General features: G+C 52.0%; 2 protein-coding genes across 2 annotated transcripts in view; one reads left to right on the top strand and one right to left on the bottom strand.

The window, feature by feature from the left end:
* The first annotated feature begins 425 nt into the window (after nt 1–425).
* The window catches only part of kiaa0319 (KIAA0319 ortholog), an 18,926-nt gene continuing 4,303 nt past the window's right edge, over nt 426–15,048 (top strand). The window contains exons 1-16 of the mRNA XM_030103496.1: nt 426–527; nt 1,315–1,376; nt 1,619–2,140; nt 3,054–3,131; nt 3,637–3,675; nt 3,845–3,974; nt 4,049–4,197; nt 4,573–4,724; nt 4,938–5,076; nt 5,176–5,335; nt 6,591–6,727; nt 6,866–6,988; nt 8,858–8,948; nt 9,018–9,109; nt 9,297–9,485; nt 14,561–14,565. Of these exons, the coding sequence (XP_029959356.1) occupies nt 1,331–1,376; nt 1,619–2,140; nt 3,054–3,131; nt 3,637–3,675; nt 3,845–3,974; nt 4,049–4,197; nt 4,573–4,724; nt 4,938–5,076; nt 5,176–5,335; nt 6,591–6,727; nt 6,866–6,988; nt 8,858–8,948; nt 9,018–9,109; nt 9,297–9,454 (2,016 nt within the window). The 5' untranslated portion in view covers nt 426–527; nt 1,315–1,330 and the 3' untranslated portion in view covers nt 9,455–9,485; nt 14,561–14,565. The remainder of the gene's footprint in view (nt 528–1,314; nt 1,377–1,618; nt 2,141–3,053; nt 3,132–3,636; nt 3,676–3,844; nt 3,975–4,048; nt 4,198–4,572; nt 4,725–4,937; nt 5,077–5,175; nt 5,336–6,590; nt 6,728–6,865; nt 6,989–8,857; nt 8,949–9,017; nt 9,110–9,296; nt 9,486–14,560; nt 14,566–15,048) is intronic.
* LOC115396171 (succinate-semialdehyde dehydrogenase, mitochondrial-like) overlaps nt 10,667–15,048 on the bottom strand; it is a 6,150-nt gene continuing 1,768 nt past the window's right edge. Inside the window, exons 2-10 of the mRNA XM_030101884.1 lie at nt 13,746–13,829; nt 13,508–13,678; nt 13,088–13,204; nt 12,847–12,990; nt 12,591–12,734; nt 12,311–12,469; nt 12,070–12,233; nt 11,930–11,988; nt 10,667–11,183 (exon numbers count right to left, since the gene is read on the bottom strand). Of these exons, the coding sequence (XP_029957744.1) occupies nt 10,972–11,183; nt 11,930–11,988; nt 12,070–12,233; nt 12,311–12,469; nt 12,591–12,734; nt 12,847–12,990; nt 13,088–13,204; nt 13,508–13,678; nt 13,746–13,829 (1,254 nt within the window). The 3' untranslated portion in view covers nt 10,667–10,971. The remainder of the gene's footprint in view (nt 11,184–11,929; nt 11,989–12,069; nt 12,234–12,310; nt 12,470–12,590; nt 12,735–12,846; nt 12,991–13,087; nt 13,205–13,507; nt 13,679–13,745; nt 13,830–15,048) is intronic.

Below are 15,048 nucleotides of genomic sequence, written 5' to 3'. Positions count from 1 at the left end.
AATTTATTTATTTATTTTTAATTTTCAGTGTTTTTTTTAAATTGTTTTTAACTTTGTCCTGAACGAGGTTCGTGTTTTTCTCGTTTCTCTGAAACACTTCCGGCTTTGTTTTGTGGACTCGACATTGTTCGGGTTTTCTCGGCTGGCTGTCAGATCTTCGGCTCTTTTCGGCTGCATGGAGGGATACTCGGGTTTTCTCGGCTGGCTGTCAGATCTTCGGCTCTTTTCGGCTGCATGGAGGGATACTCGGGTTTTCTCGGCAGGCTGTCAGATCTTCGGCTCTTTTCGGCTGCATGGAGGGATATTCGGGTTTTCTCGGCTGGCTACAGGGATGCTCGGGTGTTTTCGACTGGCTTTAAGGATACTCGGGATTTTTCGACTGGCTTTAGGGATGCTCGGGTTTCCATCTCGTCTCCGGTGGAAGCTCCCGGTTTCTCCAGCATGTCACCTGTAGGACCGACCGTGCCAGCCCGGGAGAACCAGTGAGGAGCCCGGCTGGGAGAACCGGGAAAGCCGACCTCCACCAGGTGAGCCCCGGTGGTAACGTCCAGGCGCTGAAACATCTGAACCGATCCATGAATGTTTTTTATTGCCGCCGGCGTGGTTAAAGGGTTAAAAATGGCGGAGTTGTCCACAGATGTCACATCCTCGGTCTAATCTGCACTGTCAGCCTACGACAGCGGCGCAAAACCCCATTCACAAATCATTTCATTTGGCGTTTTCCTCACATTTCAGCTTCGGAACCCAGGTAAATCGATCCAGGGAGGACTTTATTCATGTGCGCCTCTTTTCGGGAAGATTTATGGCTCGTTTTTATGTGTCACTGTGAAATTTGAGTGCTAATAATATAATATGCAGGTAGCGCAGATGACTAGCCTCAGATCACCAAAAGGTGTTGTTATTTAGGAAGAGACACTAATGCCGATGTAAAGCGTGGGTTATTGGCGTACAGTAGGTGTTGTGATTAGATATATTCCTCTCATAAATCACCAGCCACACGTGAAGAAATCTTAAATTGACGGATTTTTAAACGAACTTCGTATCATAGGCTGTTGACGTCGGTGCAGCTTGTGAGCGTCCCGTTTACTCTGAGATTTGATGTCTTTCCTCTGACAGACAGTTCAGTCTGCGGCAAATGTGTTTTTTTTTTTCTGGTGATATTAGTGAAATTAATGAGATAAACGAGGCGGAGGTGCGCGTGTTTTGCGTGTCGGTGTTGCGGTGCAGCTGGGCGGGGCTCCGGTGGCGCTGTCCGCCTGCGTGGTGCTGAAACGGGGACCGGGACGCAGGAGCTGAAGCTGTTTCTGTTCCAGACGGCAGAATACACACCATGTGGAGGGAAACGAGCCTGCTGCTGCTACTGCTGAGGCTGGAAGGTAAAACACTACACACACACACACACACACCAGATATACTTGAATAAATCCAAAAACCACATATTAATCGGACACAACATCACCACAACAAATGTAAACAAACACCCAAAACACTGCAAAAGAATTTGGAAAATGACAAAAACTTGAAACAACTAAAAGACAAAAAAATAAGAAAATTGCCACAACTGAGAAAGACACCACTGAAAACACCGACCGTCATTCACCTGTCCTCTTTGTCTCAGCTGCAGTGGCGTCTCAGTGCTGGCAGGGGGCGACCTTCTCCGAGGCGGTGGTGTCCCCGGCGGTGGACAGCAGTGGGATCCTGCGTGTCCCGGGCGCCGGCACGCTGCCGCAGTGCGTGGCGGCGTGCTGCGAGCTGCCGGGCTACGAGCTGGCCTGGCTGTTCGAGGGACGCTGCTACGTCCTGAGCTGCCAGCGGGGGGACGACTGCCGCCCCCGCCAGCGCCGCGGCGCCGACTCCGTCCTGGCCTTCCTGCGCCGGGCCTCGCCTCAGACTCTGGTGCTGCAGTCCCTGGTGAGAGGAGAGCCGTACGGCGGCCGCTGGGGGCCTCTGTCCCGCTCCTCTGAGGCCCCAGGAGACCTGGAGGCCCTGAAGGACCTCGGGATGCTGGACGCCGAATACTCAGAGGAGAGTCAGGAGGAGAAGACCAGGTCAGAGACTGAGGAACCACCTCTGAGGGTGGGAGACAACCTCAACCAATCAGAGGCAGGGGGCGGGGCTGAGAGGAACATCGCCGTGACAAGTGGGTCCCCAGAGTCAAGCGTGAACTGGACTGGGAGCCCGACCGGGAGCCCACTCCATGAAACGGTGAGTCAACGTTCAGTTCTGACTCTAATCCGCTGCTCACTGGAGAACCAGGAGGACCAGCAGGACCAGGAGGACCAGCAGGACCAGCAGGGCCAGCAGGACAGGGACCCAGTCAGGACAGACCTGGACTGACACCTGGTCACACAACTGGTTTCACACCCTCCTCAGGCCCCATTTCAAACCTGGTTTCAGGTCTGGTTTGGAAGGTGGTGTCAGACCTGGTATCAGACTAGGTTCAGAGTTGATGTCAGACCAGGTTTCAGGCGGTCTTCCTGGTCCGATCTGTAGGACAGTGGTGAGCTCAGTGGAACGTGGCGGATTCTTCATATTGTCTTATTTTCATAATGGAGCCGAGCTGCTGGTTGTCATGGAGATCCTTCTCTCGGTTCTTCTTCTTAGAACTCACAGAACAGTCCGGTTCCTGGATCGCCGACACCAGAGGTGGACTCCGCAGCAGCATCAGTCCTTCAGCCCGTCGGCGCCACCACCAGTCCAGGTTGTGCTCAGCATGGACGGTTCAGAACCTCAGACAGCTTCAGCAGAACATCAGCAGACATAGCTTAGCATTATTACAGTTTTAGCACAGACGCATGTTTTTAGCATTAGCAGCAGGTTTGTAGCATTAGCAGTATGTTTGTAGCATTAGCTGCAGGTTTGTAGCATTAGCAGTATGTTTGTAGCATTAGCAGCAGGTTTGTAGCATTAGCAGTATGTTTGTAGCATTAGCAGCAGGTTTGTAGCATTAGCAGCGGCTATCTCAAACACAGACAAAGAAGCTGAATCTGACTGTTTTGCTCCTACAGTTTGGCCCCTGACATCTGAACCTTCAGTGGTGACTCCTCCTACAGGGAACCTCAAAGTTGCCAAGGTCCTCGAACACACCACAGGGATCCTCAACATTACAGAGGTCCATGAACACACCACAGGTATGCAACAAGTGAGCTGTGCAGCGCCCCCTGCTGTGTGCAGCCTCGTTTCTGCAGCTTCATCCAGACTGAAGCAGCACATTACTTCAACAAGTAACTAGTTAATTTGATCTGCAGGTATTCTGTCTTTCTTTCTATCTTTTGGATAACTAGTAGTAGTATTGAAAACCAAAAAACCAGAGCTGCTGGAAGTCAGAGGAAAGAGAAAGAGCACTGGTAATCGTTCTTTAGAGGAACAGAGCTGGAAACACAAAACATCCGCGTCATTGACTCGACTGTTTATTCCAAACTATGTCTTTGTGTGTTCAGTAAGTAGAGTCACCTCCTCTCCTCTTCATCGCTTCAGCTCCGACGTCCACTGTTAACGTCCTCCAGACTGAAGAGGGCCCGGCTACTGACGGCTCCTCCTCCTCCTCCTCCTTCTCCTCCTCTTCCTCCTCCTCCTCCTCTTCCTCCTCCTCTTCCTCCTCCTCCTCCTCCACCACCTCCTGCTCCTCCTCCTCAGCTCCCACCATGCCTGCTGCTGTCTCCACCGCTGAGTCTGGTACGTGAGTGAGCTTCAGTGTTACATCTTCACAAACTTCCTGTTTCCACATCGGCAAAAAAAATATCTTTGGATTTTTCTCATGGTGTTTTGGATAAAGTGAAGTCCAGTTACTTCCTGGTTGTAACTCATTTACTTCACTGTAAATAATAACTCAAAAATTTTTCAGAGATGGGAGGGTCAAGCCGTGGTCCGGTGGCCGTGGTGGGTCCAGACCGGGTCGTGTTCCTGCCGGTGGGCAGCGTGACGCTGGACGGCAGCGGTAGCAGCGGCAGCAGCTTCCTGTGGGAGGCGGAGAGGTGGGGGCGGGGCTCCGTGAGGGTGCGCTTATCATCTTCACCCTGACGACTGAGCCTTCCTCCTGTGTTCACAGCGCTCCTCCAGGCGTACAGCTTCAGGACGCCGACCGGGCTGTCGCCATGGCGACCGGTCTCCGGGCCGGGCGGTACGTCTTCAGGCTGACGGTGTCCGACCAGCAGGGGGTGACAGACAGCGCCACCATCATCATCAAGGTCCAGGAAGGTAGGAGGGGCTTAGACCACGTTAAGACCAGTTAGGACTGGTTTCAGACCCGTTTAGGTCCAGTTCAGACTGGTTTGAGACCAGTTTCAGTCCAGTTCAGACTGGTTTGAGACCAGTTTCAGTCCAGTTCAGACTGGTTTGAGACCAGTTTCAGTCCAGTTCAGACTGGTTTGAGACCAGTTTCAGTCCAGTTCAGACTGGTTTGAGACCCGTTTCAGTCCTGTTCAGACTGGCTTCAGACCTGTTTTGGTCCAGTTCACACTGGTTTCAGGTTAGTTTTAGTCCTGTTCAGACTGGTTTCAGACCAGTTTTAGTCCAGATCTCTCAGAAAAACTCCAAAGTGTGAACTTCCTCCTCTCTTTCTCCCCCCTGCAGTCCGGACCCCCCCTCCGGTGGCTCACGCCAGCGGCAGCCACACTTTAACGCTGCCCAACAACTCCCTGGTCCTCAGAGGCTCTGTGAGTGACGGGGACCAGGACCTGGTCCACTACCTGTGGACCCGAGACCGCCAGAGTCCAGCAGCCGGGGTCCGAACACACAAACATTCCAGTGCTCCACAAAGAAACAGGAGTGTGTGTGTGTGTGTGTGTGTGTGTGTGTGTGTGTGTGTGTGTGTGTGTGTGTGTGTGTGTGTTTTGTGGTGAATCAGACTGGATTAGGCGGTTATCAATAGTTTCATACTGTAATTGATCACGGAAGTGATCAGATGGATTCCAGTCCCTGATCACTCGGCTCTGCAGGACGTGCTGTACGGCTCGGAGTCTCAGGCCTGGCTCTACCTGGCCAACCTGGTGGAGGGAACCTACCTGTTCCAACTGCGGGTCAGCGACGCCCGGGGCCGCTCCAGCACCGCCACCGCCACCGTGGAGGTGCGGCCAGGTGGGGCCGAGGGGCCGGGGCGTCAACCCTCCCACCGCCGCCCACGTGTCCGCCGGTCAGTCCCACATGTGTGTGTGTGTGTGTGTGTGTTTGCCGCAGAGCCCGGGGGCGGCCAGCAGGTGGAGCTGGAGATGCTGGTGTCGGTGTCTCAGGTCAGCCTGGCTCAGAGGGACACGGTGGTCCGGCAGCTCGCCGCCCTGCTCCACGTCCTCGACAGCGACGTCCAGGTCCGAGCGCTGCAGGGACACTCGCACCTCAGGTACCGCCCACCAGCCGCCGGGTCACTGCTCCGCCCACCCGGGGACGAGCGGGTTTAACAGGGTCACAGTTTGACTTCACTCACCAGGACACTGGTTTTTCTCAGGTCACTAACTAGTTTATGACTTCAGTCACCGGTGGGTAACCAACTACTTAAAAGGTCACTCTGTGGATGAATAACTATTTTTTAAAGGGGCTGTATCCTGCTTTTTTAGCTCGTCCGAACCCTATAGTTGGCATATACGTGGTTATAGTTTATTTTTGGCGCTAAGGAAAAGTCATTTTGTGTGAAATAAAAGATTTTCTGGGGCTAATTCTGAAACCCGGAAGAGAAAACGCTCTGGTTCACTGAAAATCCCGCCTCTCCCCCTGTGGACTTTGACTGACAGCGTACTTCAGCCAATCAGAGCTTCAAAACAAATACGCTGGCTAGCTTTAGCTCTTTAGCTCTAGCCTCTCTACACACAAAGACACGCGAAAACGTCTTTTCCTGTTAGAGACTCACCAAGCGCAGACCCTTCAGACTCTTGCTTGATTGTTGCTTTCAGACGATGGTTAAAGTTTATCTCCGTAATCGGAGTTACAAACAGTGCGGAGGGCCGGGGGGAGGGGGGGGCCTCAAACACACAGGCACGAAGGAAAAAAACGCTTTGGGGGTGTTTTTGGTGAGTACATAACTATATAACAAGTTTAAAACATACAATAAGTGAATTTTACATGATACAACCCCTTTAATGTCACAAAGCAGTTTAGCTGGTCAATTATTGGGTCACTAACTAGTTTATAGCTTCACCCACCAGGTCACTCGTGTCCTGTTTCACTCAGCAGGTAACCAGCCAGTTTATAAGGTCACTCTGTGCATGAACAACCACTCTTTAAGGTCACTGACTGGTTTAAATGGTCAATTAGTGAGTAATGGACTGGTTCATAAGGTCATTAAATTGTTGGTTGAATCATTAACTAGTTTACAGGGTCACTTGCTTGTTCAGAGGTTCACTGACTGGTTTCAAGGTGGAACCACTGGTTTACAAGATCACTAGCCTAAAGGCCAGATCACCAGGTAACTAATAATTTATACTAAGAATGCAAGTTTACAGAGTGAGTAGTTGAACGGGTCACTCACAGAGTGTACAGATATGAAAAACTAGTTGTTAGATTCCCTTTGTTTGTGTGTGTCTGTCTTTGTGCGTGTGTGTGTGTGCGTGTGCGTGTGTGTGTGTGTGTGTTTGTGCGTGTGTGTGTGTGCATGCACGCAGCACGGTGCTGCGGTTCTCAGTGCGGGGCCCCTCGGGGCCCCTGTCCAGCTCGCTGCTGGTGAACGTGTTGAGGAAGCAGCTGCTGAGAGAGAAGAGCGACTACCTGCTGTTCCGGGTCCTGAGAGTCGACACCGTCCGTGAGTTTTCTCCTCTCAACTTTTCCCTCAGGCTCACAGAACACGTGTAAAAGAAACTTTATCTCTGTGTTAAAAAGTTTTCTTTGATGTGATGCTCTCGAAAATGCTAATGCTAACAGGCCATAACATGTTCTTCAGTGTGTCTGCTCCACTGTTCGGGGCGGGGCCAGTGTGATCCAATCAGCAAGCAGTGCACCTGCGACCCCTTCTGGACCGAGAACCTGATCCGCCGTTACCTCGGCGACGGAGAGAGTAACTGTGGTAACCAGGTTTTTGATGTTTTTGGTTAATTGTTAGCATTAGCGAACTCTAGGGTATGTATATGTTCGTCCTTCGTAATCGAAGATGACCATGACATCTGTTATGAGATGGAGCTGCTGGCGATGTGTCCGGAGGTGGCTGATGAGGCCGATCCGAGCAAGGAAGCCTCGCCCACAGGTCGGACAGTAGTGGGTAGGCGCTTTGCTGTTGGTACTGGTGTCGCTCCACTGTTGCATTGGCTCCTTTGCTGATAAGTTGGCGCCAGCCGGGATTGTCGGATGCAAGTGATTCCCAGGAATCAGTGCTGATGTTGAAGTCTTTTAGCGAGACCTTGAGGCTGTTCTTGTACCGTTTTCTCTGCCCCCCAACTGTGCGTTTACCCTTGAGGAGCTGCTTAGGAATGCGGTGGTCTGGCGTTCGGGTAACGTGGCCAGCCCACCTGAGTTGGGCCTTGCGCATGGTGGTGGTGATGCTGGGGAGGTTTGCCTGCTTCAGGACCTCCCTGTTGGGGACTTTGTCCTGCCAGCAGATGTGGAGGAGGTTTCTGAGGCATCTGAGATGAAAGCGATTGAGCTGTTTTTCATGTCGCCTGTACACAGTCCAGGTTTCCGAGCCGTAGAGTAGGGTGGTGAGGATGACTGCTCGGTAGACTTTCATTTTGGTCTTAAGGCTGATTGTCCTCCTCTCCCAGACTTTCTCACTCAGTCTCCCAAATGCGCTGCTTGCCATGGAGATTCTGTTGTTAATCTCGGCATCAGTGGTGGCTGTGTGAGAGGGTGCTGCCGAGGTAGGTGAAGGTTTCAGCTGCCTGGAGAGTCTGTCTGTTCACTAAAATCTGTGGTTCGTGGTATTGGTTTCCTGGAGCTGGCTGAAACATCACCTCAGTTTTCTTGGTGCTGATGGTAAGGCCAGAATTGCTGCAGGCTGCCGAAAAGATGTCCATCTCGGCTTGCATTTCATACTCATCACTGGCATTAAGGGCACAGTCGTCCGCGAAGAGGAATTCTCTAAGAACAGTCTCCTTCACCTTCGTGATGGCCTGCAGTCTCCTCAGGTTGAACAGCTTCCCGTCAGACCTGTACCTGATGTTGATGCCAGGCTTGTAGTCTCTGAAGGCATCAGTCAGCATTGCCAAAAACACCATGCTAAACGGTGTCGGGGCCAGAACACAACCCTGTCTGACACCGTTGGTCACTGGGAAGGCATTGGATGGTTCACCGTCATCCAGAACACAGGCCGTCATGCCATCATGGAATTGGCGGACTATGGCTATGAAGGTGGTTGGGCAGCCAAATTTTTCCATAACCCTCCAGAGTCCGTCCCGACTGACTGTGTCGAAAGCCTTGGTCAAGTCGACGAAGAGGTCCCGGAGCTGTTCCATGCATTTCTCCTGGAGTTGGCAGGCAGCAAAGATCATGTCGGTGGTGCCTCGACCTGCGCGGAAGCCGCATTGACTTTCAGGGAGGAGACCTTGCTCCAGGTGATCTAGCAAGCGGTTGAGGAGGACGCGGGCCAGGATCTTGCCTGCTACGGAGAGAAGGGATATTCCTCGGTGGTTGTCACAGGACTGGCGATTTCCTTTGCGCTTGTAGATGTGAACGATTGTGGCGTCCTTGAATTCTTGTGGCAGTTGCTCCTGGTTCCACATGGTCAGAAACAGGCTTGTCAGTTGGTTACGAATCTTCGCCACCTGTCTTGTACACCTCAGCAGGGATGGCATCGGGGCCAGGATCCCCACCGGTCTGTCAGCCCGCCTGCTGTTCGGGGAAGTAATGGAGTAACTGTGAAAAGTATCCGTCGACATGCTGTGCTAGCATGTTAGCGTACCGCTAACGGTGCGTGGGAAGCTAATGGCGGTCTCTCCGGCAGAGTGGCGGGTCCTGTACGTCATCCTGAGCAGCTTCGTCATGGTGGTCTTCATCCTGTCGCTTGGCTGGACGTTCATCTGCTGCTGCAAGAGGTCAGAGCGCCGACAGCTCCGCCCCTCCTCATCTTCATCATCATCATCAATGTGTGTGTGTGTGTTCAGGAGGAGGCAAGCCAAAGGCAGGAGGAAAACCAAATACACCATCCTGGACAACATGGACGAGCAGGAGAAAGTGGAGCTCCGGCCCAAATTCAGTGAGTCGCTTCTGTTCGCCTCATGTTCCTCTGGAAAGGTTCCAGATTTCTCAAAAAGTTCTTGCAAAATGAAAAAGAAAATGAAAACAGTGAAGTAAAGCTCTGTGTTCTGGGAAGCTCCCTGAAGTTCCTGGTCGGTTTGAGCGATTCTGGTTCTGCAGGATTCTCAGGTTCCTTCCCTCTGCAGGCATCAAGCATCGCAGCACCGAGCACAACTCCTGCCTCATGATGTCCGAGTCGGAGCTGGACAGCGACCAGGACGGCGTCTTCAGCCGGGACCGGCCGCCGCCCCGCTCCAAGAGCCGGGCCGCTCAGGCTGCCCGCAACGGGAACGCCTTCGGCTGACGCACGGCGGCCCGTGGAGGACTCGGACCCCGTTGACTCAGGATTCCTGCGCGGTGAGGCCGGTAAGACGTCCGGTCTGAGGGCCGGACGGACACGTGACCGCGGTGGAGACGAGCGACCGCCACCTGACCCGCTGCTGCCATCAGCTGCATCAACATGCCGCCATTAGCCTAGCTTAGCACAAACCATTCGCCCATGTCGCCAGGAACCCGGAACATTTCCAGGCGTCAAGACCGAACAATCAAACGATGCTTTTGACGACAAAAATATCATCAGATATTGGTTCTACACGCAGAAAACTGATGTTCTTGCTCGCTAGCTTGCAAGCTCTGTAAGCTAGGCCATTTTCTCTTTAGCCGTTTTATTACAAAGAACATAATTTCTCACTGAGGAGGTGGAACGATGGAACTTCAGCTTCTTGGAACTGCTAAAGTGGGAAGTTCCCAGTTTGATCGTGTTCCAATTTGAACTTTTCCCATTTTCCCATTACCTGTGAACGCACCGAGAGACTGAGGCCCCGTTTACACTGAAACCAGCTGGGTTCTCCCTGTTCTTCATAGTTCTGACGTCTTGTTCTCTGGGGGATGAGTGTGGTTTCATTCATAAAATCAAAAAAAACAGCCCAACATGAAAACTACATTGTTTTCAGAACAGACATTGTTTCCACATGTTGCTGTGTGCACGCCAAGTGTTTCTGAAACGGTGTTTTCACCTGCAAACCTGTAAATGGGGCCGTGAAGCAAAAGGACACAGTGAGCAGGACTCCACTCAACCAGGGGTAAAAGGTCGCTTCTGATGGACGTGTAGCGTTTCATGCTATCAGGCGTGTTAGCGGCCGGTCTGCGATGGAATCGTAACTTTTCTGGATCATTTCTCCTCGAAAATAACTGTCTGACTGAACATCACAGCTCTGTGGCTTCTCTGCAAAATGTTGAAAAAAAAATCAATAAAAAATAGTTCTTCCAGTGTGTGATCTTTCTTTTTCTAATCCACAACACTGACATGTGTGAGGTCTGTCTGCTGTAGTTAGCATGCTAACTGTTTAGCTGTAGTCGGCATGCTAACCGGTTAGCTCCATCCCGCCAAGATACTCAGTTACTTTTGAACTGAGCTGCATCACACAGTCAAGAAGCAACTGAAAGAAAGACTGCAGTAAAAATGTTCAGTACTGTAACCTGTTTATGTGAAATTTAATATATTAATCAGAAAAAAAATGAAAGAAAAGGTCATCTCAAAAAGTTAAATCCAGGAAGATGAAAAACATTTCAGGTCAGCGTTCAAACTTGTTAGAAATCTCATTTCTGAAACAGACTGAAGGGATTCGTGCCGCTTGAAGCAGTTTGTGGAGAAAACCAAGAATCTGAACGTTTCTTCCACTGAAGACAGAAAACTACAAACTCCAGTCAGTTTCAAACCGTAAACAAAATAATTTCATTAGTTTGAGTTCTTCAGGAACTCATCAGCTGATCAGCGTGCGATCTGAAGACACTTCCTGTGTCTGCGGCGTTGGCCGTGGCTTACGGCTCCAGGTTTCCTAAGCACATGTATTTGAGCTCCAGGTACTCGTTGATGCCGTACCTGGAGCCCTCGGAGCCCAGACCGGACTCCTTGACCCCCCCGAAGGAGGCCTCGGGGGTGGAGAGCAGGCCCTCGTTCACCCCGACGATCCCCACCTCCAGCCGCTCCGACACGCGCCAGATCTGACTCACGTCCTGCGAGTAGACGTAACCTGGAGGCAGAGGACAGCGCCGGGGCGTTAGGCTCCGCCCACCTCCGTGACGCCACACAGGCTTCACCTGTGCAGGTCAGACGTTCCCAGGAGTAAAGGTGCAATAAGCAACGTGTCGCATAAGTCCAGGCATAAAATACGGAACGCTGCGCTGCTTGTTTGGCAACCCCGGGAACTCTCTCATGATTGGCTCATGAACCAGGAAGTAGTGACGAGTTAGCCCTGCCCACCAACGTTATTCCAGCCCAAACCTAACAATTTGAAAGGAAAAAACTTGACCAAGACTTTGTTGATGGAGACGAGAGATTGTTTCCCGGGAGTGTTTCTTCAATAAAAGGGAATTTTAATTAATTTTAGTGCTGTCAGTTTTAATCGCGATTAATCCATTGAGGTCTGCCAATTGGGTCAAAGAAAAGAACTAGAGGATAATAGTCTTCTTCCTGACGTTGGGACTGATTTATGAGGATTAGATTCTTCATTGTGATTAATCTCAACTTTAAAAAAATTAACTGTTGACAGCTCTTCATGAATTAATCACGATTAATTGCGATCAATGCGATTAAAACTGACAGCACTAATTAATTTATAGTAAATTTCTTGCTTATTGCACCTTTCAGGTCCGTGTGGGTTGACACTGTGTTTACTGTGTGATAATACAGAAATATAGAATCACTATTGGAATGAAGTGAGATGATGCTACATGATGTTGGATGTGGTTGGATGATGTTGGACGCAGACTTGTTCACCTGCCAGCCCCACGTTGGAAGCGTTCGCTATGGCCAGAGCTTCCTCCTCGGTGCTGAATCTGTGATCAGAAGGAGAAGCTGTGATTGGTGGACGGTCCTCTGCTCAGACGGACGGTCTCCGAGCGTCCCCCGGTACCGACCTGAGGACGGGAACCAGCGGGCCGAACGTCTCCTCCTTCGTACACAGCATGTCGGTGCTGACGTCCACCAGCAGCGTCGGTTCCATGAAGGAGCCGTGGAGACGCTTCCCGCCCCGCAGAACCGAGGCTCCCCGGGACACGGCGTCCGACACCTGCTGCTCAACCTGAGGGACCAGAGTCTGTGGTTCAGCTCCTCACTGGTCACTGTGAGGTCAGTTACTCCCACAGAGGCCCCGCCCACCTTGTCTGCGGCGCGCTGGTTGATGAGCGGCCCCTGGGTGGTTTGGGGGTCCGAGCCGTGGCCCATGCGGAGCTCGGCGTCCATCGCTCGTCCCAGTTTTTCCACGAAGCGGTCGTAGATCCCGCTCTGGACCAGGAAGCGGTTCGAGCACACGCAGGTCTGCAACAGGAAGTGACATCAGAGCGGTCCTATAGAAACATGCCCTCTGACCACGCCCCTCCTCATCCCAGCTGTGTGTGTGTGTGTGTGTGTGTGTGTGTGTTTGTGTATCTCATCCCACCTGTCCAGAGTTCCTGAACTTGGACGCCATGGCTCCGCTGACCGCCCGGTCCACATCGGCACTGTCAAACACGATAAAGGGGGCGTGGCCTCCCAGCTCCATGGAAACCTTCTTCACTGTGTCAGCGGCCATTTTTAGCAACACCTGAGAGGAACCAAGCAGATGTCAGCTCAAGTACAGACCTTACAGACTGATCCAAACGCCCCCCGGAGGCTGGTTGCAGGCCCCTAAGCCCCGCCCCCTCACAGTGACTCACCTTCCCGGTGGCGGTGGAGCCGGTGAAGGAGATTTTGGCCACCAGGGGGTCGGTGCAGAGGACCTGACCCACCGCCGGAGTCTCCTCTCTGGAGCAGGGGACAACGTTAAAGACCCCCGCCGGGATGCCGGCCTGCTCCGCCAGCTGGCGAACACACACACACACACACACACACACACACACACGGGTTATCCTCAGCCCCCTCAGGTCCCGGACTGATCCCGGTGATGCGTTCACTGACCTCTGCCAGAGCGAGCGCGGACAGCGGCGTGTCCTCGGCCGGTTTCACCACCACCGTGCAGCCGGCGGCCAGAGCGGCTCCCACCTTCCTGGTGATCATGGCGCTGGGGAAGTTCCACTGACACACAGGACAGGCAGAGTGTGTGTGAGTATGTGTGTGTTAACCTAAACTGCGGCGTTTCGTGGTTGTACGTCAACACCTTCGAAGACGATGGCTGAACACACAGAAACTGCAGTTTCCAGATCTGTCCACTGGAGGGGGCTGCTGTGTTTCTGTAACCTGTTCTGTGTGAATCTATCAGCTCCTGTTCTCTGTTCTCACAGAGGAACTGTTCTCTCGGTTACATTCACTCTGAATCCTCCACTGTTTCTCTTCATCGACTCTTTCTCATGTCGGCGCCGTCTGTGATTGGCTGCTCACCGGGGTGATGATGGAGGCCACGCCCACCGGCTGCTTCAGCAGGAAGATCCTTCGGTCTCTGAGGGGAGACGGGACGATGTCTCCGTAAACCCGCCGGGCCTCCTCGGAGAACCACTCCAGGAAGGAGGCGGAGTAGGTGACCTCAGCCAGAGACTCCTTCAGGGGTTTCCCCTGGAAACAGAGCAGGAGCAGGGGCAGCAGCAGGACAGGAAGTCAGACTCCGCTCGCCGGGACTCACCGATTCGAAGGTGATCAGCCTGGCCAGGTCTTCTTTGTGCAGGGTCAGGAGGTCAAACCACTTCCTGAGCAGGATGCTGCGCTCCTACGACAGACAATCACATCACAGCGTCACCAGCAGCATCGACACGCGGCAGCCAATCACATCACAGCGTCACCGGCAGCCAGTCTTCTCCTCAGAACCTGTAGCGGAGCCAGAGTGAGGGGAAGGGGGCGGTCGCCCCAGGGCCCACAAGGTCATAGGGCCCCGTTTCATGTGATGTGTTCACATTTATTTGTAAAAAATGTACCACTGACTAAGTTGACACACACACACACACACACACACACAAAAAAAAGGGGGGGGGTTAGTGGCTCCTCTTCTGCAACTTGATGGTAACTCCCTTGACCAATCGCACTTGAAGCAATTGAAGCATTTACTAATGGTTTCTTTCTTTCTTATGTCTGTATTCTTGCTTGTGTTGTACGTCACTTTGGACAAAAGCGTCTGCTAAATGAAATTGTAGAATTGTAGAATTAAATTGTTAAAATAAAGTGTGCAGTGCGAGATGGTATACGCATATGATTGTGGGCTCCAATTTGCCAATTCTTACATTACGACTGTCCATGAATGCATCAGAGCTGTAAGCCAGCGCTGATTGGCTGTGCGGCATGAACAACTTTTTTTCTTTTGCACTTGATCTGAACTCTTTGGAGGGAAGTTAAAGGGACTTAAGGCAACTCTACAAAATTTACCTCAGTGCTGCCGCGATAGGCGCTGTGGGTAACTGCAGCCACCAGCCGAGGCGGCACGGGAGCGTGCACAAACACTTCCAGTGCGTGTCAAGCCCTCGTGTAGGCACTGCGTAGGGTGTTACGTACACGGCGTCGCTGCGACGGGGAAGCATGCTGAGGCTTTTACAGACTTTCCATCTTCATTGCACTGCACCAGGGATGCAGTGTTTGAGTTCGTGTCCACGGCGGCCATGTTCTTCCTGTTCGGCAACGCGCATACAGCGTCAATTTACGTCACATCCCCACGATTGCACGGGAAATTCGGACCCCGAACTGCAACAAATTATTTGGCACACAGCCTGTATAAGGCAACAGACAGATATATGGATTGGCCTGTTATATTAGTTTTTAATGCTTCACGACCCATTAGCATTGACTAAACTGGAAATGCATGTGTAGTTTTTCACAAATCTTGCCTTAAGTCCCTTTAAACAGTATGCTAAGTACTATGCTAGCTGCTAGCGGTACTACCCAAAACCTAACTTCGGAGCCATTGGTGAGTCAGTGAAACCTTCAAAAATATTATCTTT

The sequence above is a fragment of the Salarias fasciatus genome, chromosome 11, assembly GCF_902148845.1.
Source record: "Salarias fasciatus chromosome 11, fSalaFa1.1, whole genome shotgun sequence".
NCBI classification, from domain to species: domain Eukaryota; kingdom Metazoa; phylum Chordata; class Actinopteri; order Blenniiformes; family Blenniidae; genus Salarias; species Salarias fasciatus.
Note: the sequence above shows the minus strand (reverse complement) of the source record. Positions and strands in the feature narration are given on the sequence as shown.